Here is a 13419-nt window from a genome sequence, read left to right on the forward strand (position 1 = left end):
AAAATATTTTTATTAATCATATATATTAAAACTATCCAATTATAAAAATTTATTAACATGTATAACTATCATAGGATTATTTGAAGATAAAATAAAAAAATAGAAATAAAGTAAATTGAAACGTTATTTTTATTTTTTTGCTAAAGTATATATATTTTCGGAGGCAATTCTATTCGAGATACTGTTAGACATTAAATGTGAGTACTTCTCAATTCATAATTCTAGCATATTAGTTTATCTTTAACAATTTCTAGCATCATCAATTTTATAAACAAATCTAGTTAATTTTATTGATCATAATTCATACCTACCAATTCAATATATTTTTTATGACAAAGCTAAAAAGGAATGTGCATTTTTTTAAAAATAAACTATATATAAATTAATTATAACTGTATGGAATATGAAAATGAATCATAATGTTCTTGATTTCTGAATAGTATAATTTGTTATAAGTTGATTTCTTATTATGCACTCAAAGATATTCAAAGCTAACACTTTTTTTTTTTTTTTAAGTTTTGTCCTTTTTTCATATTCATCATTTTCATTATTTTTAAGTAATTTTTATTTTCCATTCACATTTTGTGTAAAAGCCTTGTCATTCTCACACTTGATTTTTTTTAATTTTTAATAAATTATCCTCAATATAAAATTCATTGACAATCTTATATAATATACAGTGACTTTTTTTTAATCATTATTTCACTTTAATAAAATCAAATGCGACAATAAAATAGTATGATTTTGAAAATTACAAATGCGTCATAAAGTTAACAAAAATTATTTTTTGGTTTTATTCAATATATATTACAAGTGCGTTATTTTTCAGTTTTATGCAATATTTATTAATAAAATAGTGCTATGATTTTGAATATCGTTAAAATTTTTATTTTTCTATTTTTTAATGTTTTTGATGAGATTAATATTTTATCCAATATATCTGATAAAAATAAAATTATTTAAAATTTGTCTACTAAACTAATACTATAATTTTAATTTGTTTTCTGATATATTAACAGGAGTACATATTGGTAATAAATGAAAAAGGCATTTCCCCGGGACGCCCTGTGAAGGCGCGAAGCCGCGAACCTTACTACCACCGCCTCAGATTCAACTTCAACGCAACGGCCCTTTTCACTTCTCTCAACGTCTCTATTTCCTCAACGCTCCGCGAACCCTACCACCGCCTCAAAAGCAACGGCCAGTTTTCGCTATAGTTTTTCTTTTGATTGAAATCCCCCACCTCCGTCTCTCTGTTCTCTCAACTCTCATTCTTCTCGCTCACGCTTTCTACTTCCGTCTCTTCTTGTTTTCTCAATCTGCTGTTATAGATAATAGCAAAAACGTTCTCAATACGCAAACGTGAGGCGATGATTATTCTGATTCAAACTTTGCTCTTGGTTTCTTTTGCCTGAATATAGATCGATTTATTCTGAATGAGGGCAAAGATAATCTGCTTCCTCCTGACTGCCGAGTTCACAGTCTCCAAAAACTTACAAGAGATAATAAGTGGCTGACGCCACTGGCGTGAACCTCACTAGAATACTGGCCTTTCAAGAACAAGCCATCAATATTGAAGGATCACCCTTCTCCAACTCTTGAATACAAATAATCCAAGCACTTGCGAGATATTCCTCAGGTATCCCTTTTGTTCAAAATCGAAGCTTTCTAGTTATGAATTTTTTTGTTGCATATCTTTCATTCTGATTGTAAGGTGTATGCGGTATTGAATTCTAAGGTTCTGTTAAAATGATTTCAGAGACCCAGAAGATATTAGCTCTTCCTTATCTCATAGACGACTTCTCATTAAATTGCTATATTGGGGTAGCAGTAATATTCTTTTCCTTGCCCTTGAAGACGCTGCAGGTTTTTGGAGTTACTTAGACGGCTCTATTTCATTAGACGATAAGGAGAAGGACCTGATTACCACTGCTTAAGGTAAGCCTTGAGCCATTTGCTTATCTATATCCATTGAGAATATGAAATGTCTATATCATATGAATATTAAGGGTCTTTGCTTAGGATCTTTTTCTTTCGCCCGATTAAGTTTGTATATGTTTTTGCAAAAAATAGTTTTTTCTTATTGCAGTGAATGATCCAAAATTTCTCTCGTCTCTGCTATTGTACTGTTCCTGTGAATTTTTAATTTTGTTAATTTGCTTGTCCACAGTGCAGCTATGCGCATTTCTGGTTCCCTGTCGGCCTCAAGGTTTTGAAAATCTCATTTTCAGGAGTGATGATGTGTTTGTCTGTTCTGTTTCGATGATATATAGACTCTAATTGAGGGGCATATGATGAAATATGATCTTATATAGTTTTAGAGTATATATCTTTTATTGCTAAACTAGCTCATAAGCTTCTACATTAATTATTACTCTAAAAAAATCTAAGGAACTTGTGTTTATTTTGACAGCCATATGGGGAATTTTTTGCTTTGCGTGCAATAACTATGCCAATCACCGTTAATACTCCCAAAATATCCTTATCAAAATCAGATTTATGGTTGATCATTTGATTTGTTATAGAACTTGTGTTTATTAGTGCTAGCTGTATTACATTTGGATCACTTGATTTCAAATTCACTGTGCTGATGTAACAGTAATATCGTTTACAGTGATATCAGTATTGTGTCTGTTGAGAATATGAAGAGATTGGTTTTGAAGTTAAAGGCAATCCGCTGCTACTGTTCTAATGAATTTTTAAATGGTTTTTGCTGCTTTGCCTGTCCACAGTGCAGCTAGGCACATTTCGGGTTCCCTCTCGATTCTCCTTTTCAGGACTTCTGGTGTGTTCTGTTTTTTTTTTTTTTCCCTCCTGAAGTTATGGTGTGTGACTCTTTTGTTTCTATGACAAACAGATTCTGGGGTACAGGCCAAGAGAGAGGAAAAGAGGAAAAACGTAGAGATTGAAAGTAATTTCTTTATTCAACTAGCTCAACATAGTACACGTGTAAGTATTTATATCTCTAACTCATCTGGTTAATCTGATTAACCTTCCTAATAGATTTAGTTACAATCATTCATCTAACATCTAACTAAGCCGCGTGAGCCTTGTTATCATTATTATTCATGATGCCACGTATCAATTTGAGCGAGGGACATATGATGAAATATGATATCACGTAGTTTGAGTATATTTTTTTTCTAGACACATAGCCTCTTATTAGAGAAAATTCTATTTGAGGCAATATCGAATAGTAAATATGGATATTTGAAAATTTGAACTTTGATTTGCCATGTTGTAAGGAGTGCATCTTTTATGGCTGAACTAGTTTATAATTTTTTGGATTTGATTATTACCCCGAAAAAAATAAGGAACTCATTGATAGCTATATGAGATCTTACCCACGCACATGTGATTGATCTCATGAATTATTATTATTTTTTTCTTGTACAAAAAGAAGTGAAAAGCTACTCGAGGGAGCATCATTAAAATGAAGTCCCTGAGGAAGCATAAGTGCTCGTTTGATCTCAGTTTCTAGTAACTCTTCTTAGATTAGGTTCCAATAATATGCATATCATTGTCACCGTGTCTAATAGCTTCTAAATCTTCAACATTTTAAATAAATAATGTGATGGCCTCTATCCCATGCTCTCTTCAGACCTATAAGAATTGCCTGTATCTCTGCAATCAATGAGCCTCCGTTAGGCACATGAAGTCTTCTGAAGAAACTCCTTGGAAATTCTTGATAATGCCTCTACATGCTGTTAATCCAGTGGAACATGAAAATGAGCATGCTCTCCTTGTCTGCGTGAGTCACATCAGCTTGCCTAGAGTTAGGACCTCCTCTGATATTAACATTATTTAGCTGAGTTCTTATGGCCTTGGCTTGATGCACTACGTCATACACACTAGCATGAGTATTCTTGAAAACTTTGACGTTTCGTCTTTGGCATACAAGCCAACAGATACAAAGAAATAGCTCCCTACAATTGCCATCTTGGACTCCCACCATTTGGCTAAATTTTAAAACAAACTACTCCTATAAATTGCTATAACATCTTCAGAGCCATGAGAGTTCCCCGCAATTGCCATCTTCAAAACTAATCCTCGAATCTCTGCCATTAATGAGGGTTCGTTGGGCAAATTCATCATGAAAGCTTCCGAAGTAATCCCTTAGAAATTCTTGATAATTCCTAGTAATGCCTCCACATGTTGTTAATCCAGTGGAATGTGAAAAAACTCTAATGTGAATGAGCACGCTCTCATTGTATACGTCACATTAGCTTGCCTAGAGTTAGGAGCTCCTTTGATATTAGCATGATTCAGCTGAGTTCTTGCTCGATTAAAGCTCTTACCATAGCCTTGGGTCGGCGCACTATAATACACATTGGTATGAGTATTCTTAAAAACTTTGGCATTCCGTCTTTGCCATGCAAGCCAACAAATACAAACAAATAGCTCCTTCCAACTGCTACCTTAGACTCCCACCATTTGAATAAAATTTAAAACACACCACTTCTATAAATTGCTGTGAAAGATTTCTATAAAAGTTAAGGGCAATATTCTTAATCTCCTCTTGGTCGAATGTGCAAGCCCCTTCTGATTTTATTCTTTTTTCTACATATTCATTATTTGGCATCTCAAATTTCGATCTCCTAAAAAATACCAATCACACTTAGCTTTTTGAGCCCAAATCCTCTTTTAGAAAACTATCCTCAAAACTCTAGAGCTTCTGTAATGATGTTCATGGCAATCTGGTTAGCACACATGTGGGAGATATTGTTGAGTCCTCCTATTCAATTCATGAGTTATCTCTACTTTCTTGCCAAATGCCCATAAACATCTCGACTCCATGTGACAATGTGAGAAGTAAATTGTTCCATATTCTTAAGCCAATCTAATTTCATGTTGCACGAGTTTTTAACAAAGGACTCAGTTGTAGTGTGAGGTCTAGGATGCACGAACTTGAAAGGGACTTCTCTATTGGATCCAGCCTTATTGCCATTGAGTCTGAGCTACGATGATCAGATTTGAGGAAAAGGAGATGAACTATGAAAGCATTTGGATAAAAGCCGAGTTAACAAGAATACTGTCTAATCTACCACTCACTGAGATCACGATCCACACTACTTGTTATCTGTGCAAAAGAAAGTCTATCATGCATATGGAGAATAAAGCCTCCCCAATACACCATGGACCTGTTACTGTGTTACTAATATCAAAGAGAGTATGCCAAGCTACACGTCTTTTAACGGGGTTAGGATGATCGTACACATTAGTAAAGAAAGTTTTGTGTTCTAGTATCCAAACACACATGACTAAATTGATCATGTGTTCCCAGAATCTTGAACTTTCATGAATTATCTTTCCAAACCACTCATATATCGCTATTGCACAATCCCAAACCAAGTATTTTAGTAATCTTCTTGGCCTTCTCACATCTTGTTCAACTCTTTAAAATTGCGAGAAAAACTATTGTGTCTTCCATGAAGCTCGCTATAAATAATTCCTAGACTTACTGGATTTGGATTTGTAACGGTAGGTTGGCTTGTAGGGCTTGTACTATACTCAGAGGTAAACCCCTCATTCATTTCTTCGACGACGTCCATAATACTGCCCTCTTACTGATTCTTACTCTAGCAGCCTAATAGAGTAAATGATACGAGTTAGGTTGTGCAATAACTGGACTTGTGGGTCGGCCTAATTTTGTTCTCCTCACCTTTTTTGTCTTTAATGCTCTAACAATACTCCTCCCAGTGCTAACTTGCATCACAGGGACCCACCTTTGTTCTTTTCCGAATCTCATAAAATCTATTGATATATATATTGTGACAGTCAAGCAGCTATTAAGATTGCACATAATGTGTTCTATGAGTGAACAAAACATGTCGAGATTGACTGTGATAGCACACTTAGAAGCATTTAATATGGAGGTCTTGAAGCCTAAGAAATGCTTATCCAGTTAGAGGCCCAATTAAACCTCCAAAGTGTTCAAAGAATTTATAATTTCAGAATGCTTACATGAAGGAGAACATGGATCATTACTTAGATAAATGATATGGACAAATTACAAATACAAAGCTTGAAGTGCCATGTGATAGGCTACCCTCGAAGGCACCACGGCATGTGAGTCATTGGACTATACACTTAGATTTTGAGAAAGATAAGAGCACGTTTTAAGAGCCCAAAAGAAGCATTTGAAGCCAATTTCCATGTTATTAAAGACCCAACACAATTATATGTTGACGGAGGAATTCATTAGAGTTATAATCTTTTTAAATTGGGGTCCAAATGCATTATGTTATATAGACCATGAGAGTTCTAGAATGTGATTCACCTAGATTCAAGCCCAAATGGATGTCTGAAAAGCCCATACTTGCTTATGAACGTGAATATCTATGAAACATCAAGAATGATTTTATATGACATTAAATAGAATTCTGTTTGTTTTAATTAGTTTCCTATTTTGTATTGTATTAATTAGTAGATCATTAATAAAGGGATCCTGCTAGGTAGTGAGTGATATAGATTATTCTATCTTGATTTAAGTTAGAGTTTTAGACTCTAATAACTTAGATTGAGCTTTTTAGTTTGTGTTCCTTTTGTTTTCTTTATTAGTATACTGTGATAGCATACTTTGGCAGATATTATCGAGGAAGAGATGTTTTGAATCAATTAATGAAATTTATTTTTCAAAAATTTCAGAAAAAAATGAAATGGAGTTTTTTGAATGTGTTTTCTATTTTGTCATTTAGATGAATAAAAAATGTTGTGATTTTAGGATTTTCATGAGTCTATACGAGTTTATAAATAATTCAGTATGTACTCTTTTCAAAGGGAGAGATAATTTGAATGATTATTATATGAGAATTTTATTTTATTTCTCTTTGTGTGAGCTTTGCTTGCATCCTTATATTCTCATGACTAAACCCTACCTCAATTGTCCATCTGCCTTGTGTTTGGGGTCTCATTCCATCCTACTAGTCGATCCGTATATCCCCTCATATTAGACTGTCATTCGCTTGTCCCCATTCAAACAAAACATTTTAATCCTGATCGTTTCCAATTTTTACTTTCTTTCAAGCCGTCTTGAGTATTATTCCTGTCTCTTAAATAGATATACTCATTTTATTCCAGAATACAGATTAGAAAAACTTTTGTATCTCCAATAGTTTCTCTTCATTTATAACATTATAAATACCATCTTTGATGTAGCTCTTGGGCACCTGCAATATATTAGATAAAGAATTCTCCCACATTTTAAAAAACAAACTATTGTGTACTCAAAATTTAAATCTCTTTAACAGAACAAAAATGAAATGTGCTGGCACATTTATGAAGTATAACTTGAAAGAACAAAAGTTTAATTCTTAGAATTTGTTACCTGATACAGAATTTTCCTCCCCTACATTTCAAAGACAAACTTGCTGACTTCGGTATAAGTAGTAAAGAGAACAAAAGTTTAAATTTCATTATCGTAAAGATTTAATATTTATAAAATGTTGACGTACCTATTTTTCTTAACACAATAAACATCGGATTTGATATTCTTAGCTCTTTGGTTGTACCTGCAATATTGCTTGTCTACTCTTTGATTTCCCCTTACTTTTCAAAAATAAACTAAAAATTTGCTCACTTATATTACTTGTGTACCTGCAATAAATTAAAAGAAGTTCAAATCCATTTAAAAGAACAAAAGGCATTCATGATATTTAAAGCAAGAAATTATATAAACGAAAATGAAAAATAACACAAAATAGATTTTTAAAAGTAAAAAAAGAAGAAGCAAACGTTGATATCATTGTTAATAAAAGATTAATAAAAAATGGGATATTTAATGTGAAAGAAAATGATTCTTTTTCATCTGAATACAGAAAACAATTCGAATAAAAAACTTGAACTTATCCTTCGGTCGCTCTCAAACTAAAAATATAATAAAGCATACCTGAGCAATTTCTCTCCCTGTCATAGCAAAGAACAAAAAGATATATAACATGACACAATAAGAGGCATAAAGCACAATAAGAGGCATAAAGAAACAAGTTATCAAATGACAACATGATCGAGCTGTTTTCTCAACTGAACTATTTTCTTTGATGCTGCTTACTTTCTGAAGGCTAGAGAAAATCTACTCTTGTCCCACAAAATAACAATACAATAGACGCTATAACATTGAGCTCCCCTGAGTAGTTCCATTAACTTGTTTTGCTTAGCACCGAGGAACTTAATGCTGTTGCCATTTCACAAAATAAATAAAAATTCAGGACTTTCATTTTTGTTAATTAAGGAAGTAGCTTTGAATGTTTACGCAGCCTAAATGATGGGTAAATAGTATTAAGGATAAAGCCATTACTAATTTAACCATATATTTATACAACCATCATGAATTACTCCTAATTAAAATCAAGAGGATCAAAATATAATGCCACATGAAAACCTAGTACTTACTTATTTATGAATGCAAATATGGAGAAACAGTCCCATTTCTCATAACGTATCAAGAGAGCAGCCATAAGTTGGGAGATTGGGAGTATTTATGGTGATCGACATAATTGTTGCCTGCAAACAAAATTTTCCCCTTGTGGCTATCAAAAGATACGCACGAATTCCTTATTTTTTTTTCAAAGTAATAATCAAATCTAGAAATTCATAAACTAGTTCGGCGATAAAATATAAACTTCAAAGAAACAGAGAGTAATCATATTTCATATGTCCTTTACTTAGAATCTATATATCAAAGAAACAGACGAGCCGAATACACCATAGCTCCAGAAAACGAGATTTTTGGAAATCTTCAAATGGAAAGGGAACCAAAAATGTTTCATAACTGCACGGTGGACAGATGGTTGAAAAAAATAAATAAAGGATCCTAAGCAAAGACCCTTAATATTTATATAATACAGATAGACGGTTGCCTTTAACTTCAAAACTTGAAAAAGCTCTGGGCTTGCCTTAAGCATTGGTAATCAGGTCCTTCCTCATTGCATGAGACAGCTAATGAAACAGAGTCATTAAGTAATTCCAAAAACATGCAGCGTCCTCAAGGGCAACGCAAATGATATTACTGCTACCCTAACCAGTGTAGTAAATCTAATGAGAAGTCGTCTTTGAGATAGATCTAATACCTCAATGGCAGAGCAGGAGAGCTGCATTTACAGCAGTACCCTCATCAATGCCTTCCGTGCTGCATTCAAGTTTTCACACCTTACTGTTGGTCTACAATAGCACTTTGATTGACTGATTGAGGGGACTGAAATTTCAGAAGCTATCATATCGGTGGCTGCATTATATGCATGCATAATGCCGAACTACCAAAGAAAGAGGAAGAGATCTCACAGTTGGCCTCTATCATTCGGCGAAGATCACCCATCAAGCTTCTTTCCTACGGACGAGGTGAGTTCATAATTCTTCCTCTTGGTTATGTTTAGGACTTATAAATCTTCTGCATTTCATTTTTTCTGTCTCTTTTTTCAGATGAGCTCTTCAACCACTTCAGCAATCAAAGCACACTGGGAGCAACGTCACGTAGCCCAGTTGATGGAGTCGATACATGAAATCATCACAGGGGATGGAGGTGTATGGAAAAACCCTGGCTTCAAGACAATATCAGATAAGCTCAATGAAAGATGTGAGAGCTATTTTTCTCCTAAGCAAGTGGAGTACAAGCTGAGGCACCTAAAGGACCAGTATGCAGAACATCGTGTAAGTTTTTTTATTTAGGCTCTTTTACTTATGCATAAAAATCCGCTGGTGAGGAGGCTGATTTAGGGGATTTATTTTTTTGATAGAAGATTTAGGGGATTTATTTATATTAATACACGAGGTATAATATTAATACAAGAGTTATTAGGATTTGGTAATGGTTCCCCGAGAACTTGAGAACTTGTGATACCAGTTGTGTATCTGTTGGATGGATATATGAAAATTGAGGGATTTTGTCAGAAAAGTTCAACTCAATTTGAAGTTAAAGTCTTAGCTGTGAAGAAGCATTATGATTTATCAACTTCCTTTTGTTAATTGTTCTTCTTAGAAATTTGGGTTTGAGTTGTTTAATTTCCCAGTTAGAGAGAAAGCGAAGGGAAGAGATTTTCCTGAGAAAACTGGAGTTCAAATTCAATATCAAGCCATCGAAAGTTAGAAATTGATGTTTTTGTGTTATCCATACATATACATATCAAGGTCTTTTTTTTTTTTTTTTTGATCTGACATATCAAGATCATATTTTCTAGTTCTAAAAGTATTAAACGAAAGAACAAATTTTTTTTTCTAAATATCACATTATTTGATTCCAAATTCAAAGCAATGCCTATTGTACCCTCTTCAAATTCTACTAATTCACCTGCCATTACTTCATCAAGACCATAAATACGAGCAATGCCATCTCCTACTTGAAGTACGGTACCAGGATTTACAATCTAATACACATGGCAAGCCAGCAAATATAATATTTAAACATCACACTAATCACTAATGCATGAAAATCCACTGGTAAGGAAGTTGATTTAGATGATTTATAATTGTATGTCGTTATAACTATTTTAAAATATTTAGTGCCTAACTATTTATCATTGTAATATTACAGGAAGAGCCCCAATATTTTATCAAGCTATTCGGCTTTGATACCGGAAGACTCTGTCTTGATGTACTGCCAGTGGTGTGCTGTAAATCCATCTCCTCTACTTGTGATCAACAAGTACTTCCTCGGATGAGGGATGCCCTAGCTTCCATGGTTGAACTTTCTAGAAGACTGTCTAGCTTGGAGCTAGATAAGACGCATCCTCATCTTTTTGCTTTTGCAGCATCCCATCTTGATGAGCCTGAATTCCAACTCCAATTGTCAATGGTCGTTAACAACAAAGATATTACATGTGACTTTCTTAGGCGTCGGATGAGGAGGGCTGATGGAAGACTTGTTGATGATCATGTTGTATGTTGACTCTTTTTCTATTCTTCTTTAAATTTTGCCAAACTACTCTATTATAAGGATGGTTATAAGGATTTTTCTACAAGGAGGATATAAGGATGGTTGATGGAGTTCCATGCATACAAATTTCATCTTAACTTATTATATATTGTTTCTGGAAAACTGTTTATGCTATATGAATTTTGTTTTGCCCACTCAACTATCTGGTAATCATTCCCTGTGTACTTGTTGAACTGGAAATTGTGGTTACTGGAGCTTTTGACTCACCCGTTGGTTATTTATCATTTTCAGACGAGGGGTTCCGGTGTTGATTCCCAGGGGAAGTTGCCCGAGGCTTGAGTTTCACTTTCCACTTTGTATAGCCTCCTTTTTGTTGAGATTACAGAATATGTTGTTAGTCATTCTATGTTTCTTTAACTACATGCATTGCTTGTCGCCAACAAGGACTTAAAAATCTCTGTATATTATATACCAAAGGAGGGCTAAGTAAGATGGATTGCCAATGGTCTTGTGCCTATGTGGGCCCATATATAAATATTTTTATGCTTTAAGTTTTTGGTAAATGACATTTAGAAATAATTTTTGAAATTTTAAAAATCCATGATCCTTGCTTGAAACTGAATTTTTTCGGTACTTATTTTACAGATTTTCAATACTCATTTCCCTCATTTTCAATTTTTCAATAGTGATCTAAAATATTTTTAATACTTATCTTCCATGTTTTCGGTCTTAAAAACAATATCCATAAGTCACGTACAGTTTACAAAGCTGCGAGCCTTCTGGCTGTCCTGTTCAACGAAATATGGTGCCAGTTGCTGGTTCTCCCCTTGCAGTTACCACTTCTCCACAAACTTCTGAAATTGACACGCAGTTATGCAAAGATAAAGGGTTATGTTTCAGATGTGGGGATAAATTTATTCCTGGCCATAAATGCATAACTGCCTCTTTTAAGCTAATGAAATTAACTGAAGATCAAGTAAACAAAATTTGAAGAATGAGCACTTGATTTTTGAGTATTGATAGGATCCTAGTTTAAGAAAGAGTTCCCTTGAGTTTTCTGATTTTCAATACAAAATGCGATAGTGGGTATGGAACCCACTCTTTTTACCAATATTCATAAACTTGTGATCATGAGTGTTGGGAAATTTTAATTAGTATGGTGATGTAATTGGGTACAGGTTGCTCAAAATATGATATTTGAATGGGATTGCAAATAGTTGCAGCTGTGGTAAAAGAAAAGAAAAGCATAACTCTGGTTGTAAACCATAGGACCTCTTGCTATATGGTAGCATTGAAATCCTTTTCATTATTGAAAGCATTGAAAACAAATCCCAAAGGGTTTCTTTCGCAACAAATACAACAGTAAAATCAAGTTCACTCTACGTTAATAAATTTATAAATACACATTAATAAAAATTCCAACTAATACAATAGTAAATATTTAGCAATTAAACTCCCATAATTGGCTTACTGAAAATTCCTATACGAATGAACTCAGAAACTTCTTTAAGAAACCTACTATTGGGTTTTTAATTTAAATAATAAAAAATCAGAAAAAGCCCGCCAGTTTTAGCACCCAAGACAGCATTGACGAAATAGGAAACTGACTATCGGTTTCTGGTTTTAGAAGCCCAAGGCAACCCTACTGTTCTATATCCCCAATCTCGGGTATAAACGCGCGACTTCTGAATACGTCTTCCTCCAAACCAGGAGTTACGCTCGTACATACTTCCTGCAAAAAGCTCGTCTAATCTTCTTTCGTACCCTAAAAATTTGTTTGTCATATCGGTTTTACTAAAATGGCCAGTAAGTTTAACGGTTTAAGTGCTTTTAGATAGTTGACTTGGTTCCCTGCTTAACATGTTTTACTTTGATTGTAGAAAATCCTTTGGGCAAAGTTCATCAAAAATGTAATGCAATTACAGATTTTGATGTTGGCAACGAAGTGAAAAATTTCTTAAATGGCACTGGATTTGAAAATCTCTTGATGCTTTGCAGAAAAAGATCGCCAAAGTTCATGGTGTCTGATTCACGGTTTGGCGAGCAAGTATGATCATGAGACTCAATTATTTAAATTTGGCTTTGAGGGTAATGTGACCCTATATTTTGGGTTAAGGGATATTCTCAACATTCTTGGTTTGCCAGTTAGTGGCAAACTACTTATAGCCAAGCTTGAAGGTGGTGGGGAAGTTATAGCTGACTCGATCTTTCCAAATTTTGGAGTATATTATAAAGAGAAGGGCATCTGTTTGAACAAGTTGAAAATGATTGCCAAATCAAGAAGTGGAGAGGGTTATACTCATGGTTTGGAGCTGAGGATAAGGGCTACTGTTTTGTATTTACTAGGAATTTTAATTTTTCCTAATTCTTCAGGACATTATGTGAATGCTTTTTATGCAAAATTTGTGGAAAATATTGATGAGATAAAGAGTTTTGCATGGGGAGAAGCTGCTTTGGTGGAGATCCACCATTGCTTGAAAAAGTATGCCCAATGTGTCACAGCCAAATCAAAAACTGGTTGCAGAGTTGGCCTTGGAGGGAGTGCACTAGCT

General features: G+C 34.1%; 1 protein-coding gene across 4 annotated transcripts; it reads left to right on the plus strand.

Moving 5' to 3' along the window:
• The first annotated feature begins 1256 nt into the window (after positions 1-1256).
• On the plus strand, positions 1257-11288 carry LOC114717805 (uncharacterized). Of its 4 annotated transcripts, none has more exons than XM_028902999.1 (8): positions 1257-1639; positions 1760-1938; positions 2733-2785; positions 2858-2949; positions 9029-9336; positions 9418-9645; positions 10526-10870; positions 11159-11288. In XM_028902999.1, exons 5-8 carry the CDS (start codon positions 9244-9246, stop codon positions 11204-11206), a joined length of 714 nt encoding a protein of 237 aa, XP_028758832.1. In that variant the 5' UTR covers positions 1257-1639; positions 1760-1938; positions 2733-2785; positions 2858-2949; positions 9029-9243; the 3' UTR covers positions 11207-11288. The 4 variants fall into 4 exon arrangements, with proteins under 4 accessions (XP_028758832.1, XP_028758833.1, XP_028758834.1 ...); XM_028903000.1 differs by having other exon boundaries at positions 1858-1938; positions 9080-9336; XM_028903001.1 differs by having other exon boundaries at positions 1858-1938; positions 9085-9336.
• The last annotated feature ends 2131 nt before the right edge of the window (positions 11289-13419 follow it).

This window comes from Neltuma alba, unplaced genomic scaffold (genome assembly GCF_004799145.2).
Source record: "Neltuma alba isolate B1F8T4 unplaced genomic scaffold, ASM479914v2 tig00011777_pilon, whole genome shotgun sequence".
In the NCBI taxonomy this organism is placed as follows: domain Eukaryota; kingdom Viridiplantae; phylum Streptophyta; class Magnoliopsida; order Fabales; family Fabaceae; genus Neltuma; species Neltuma alba.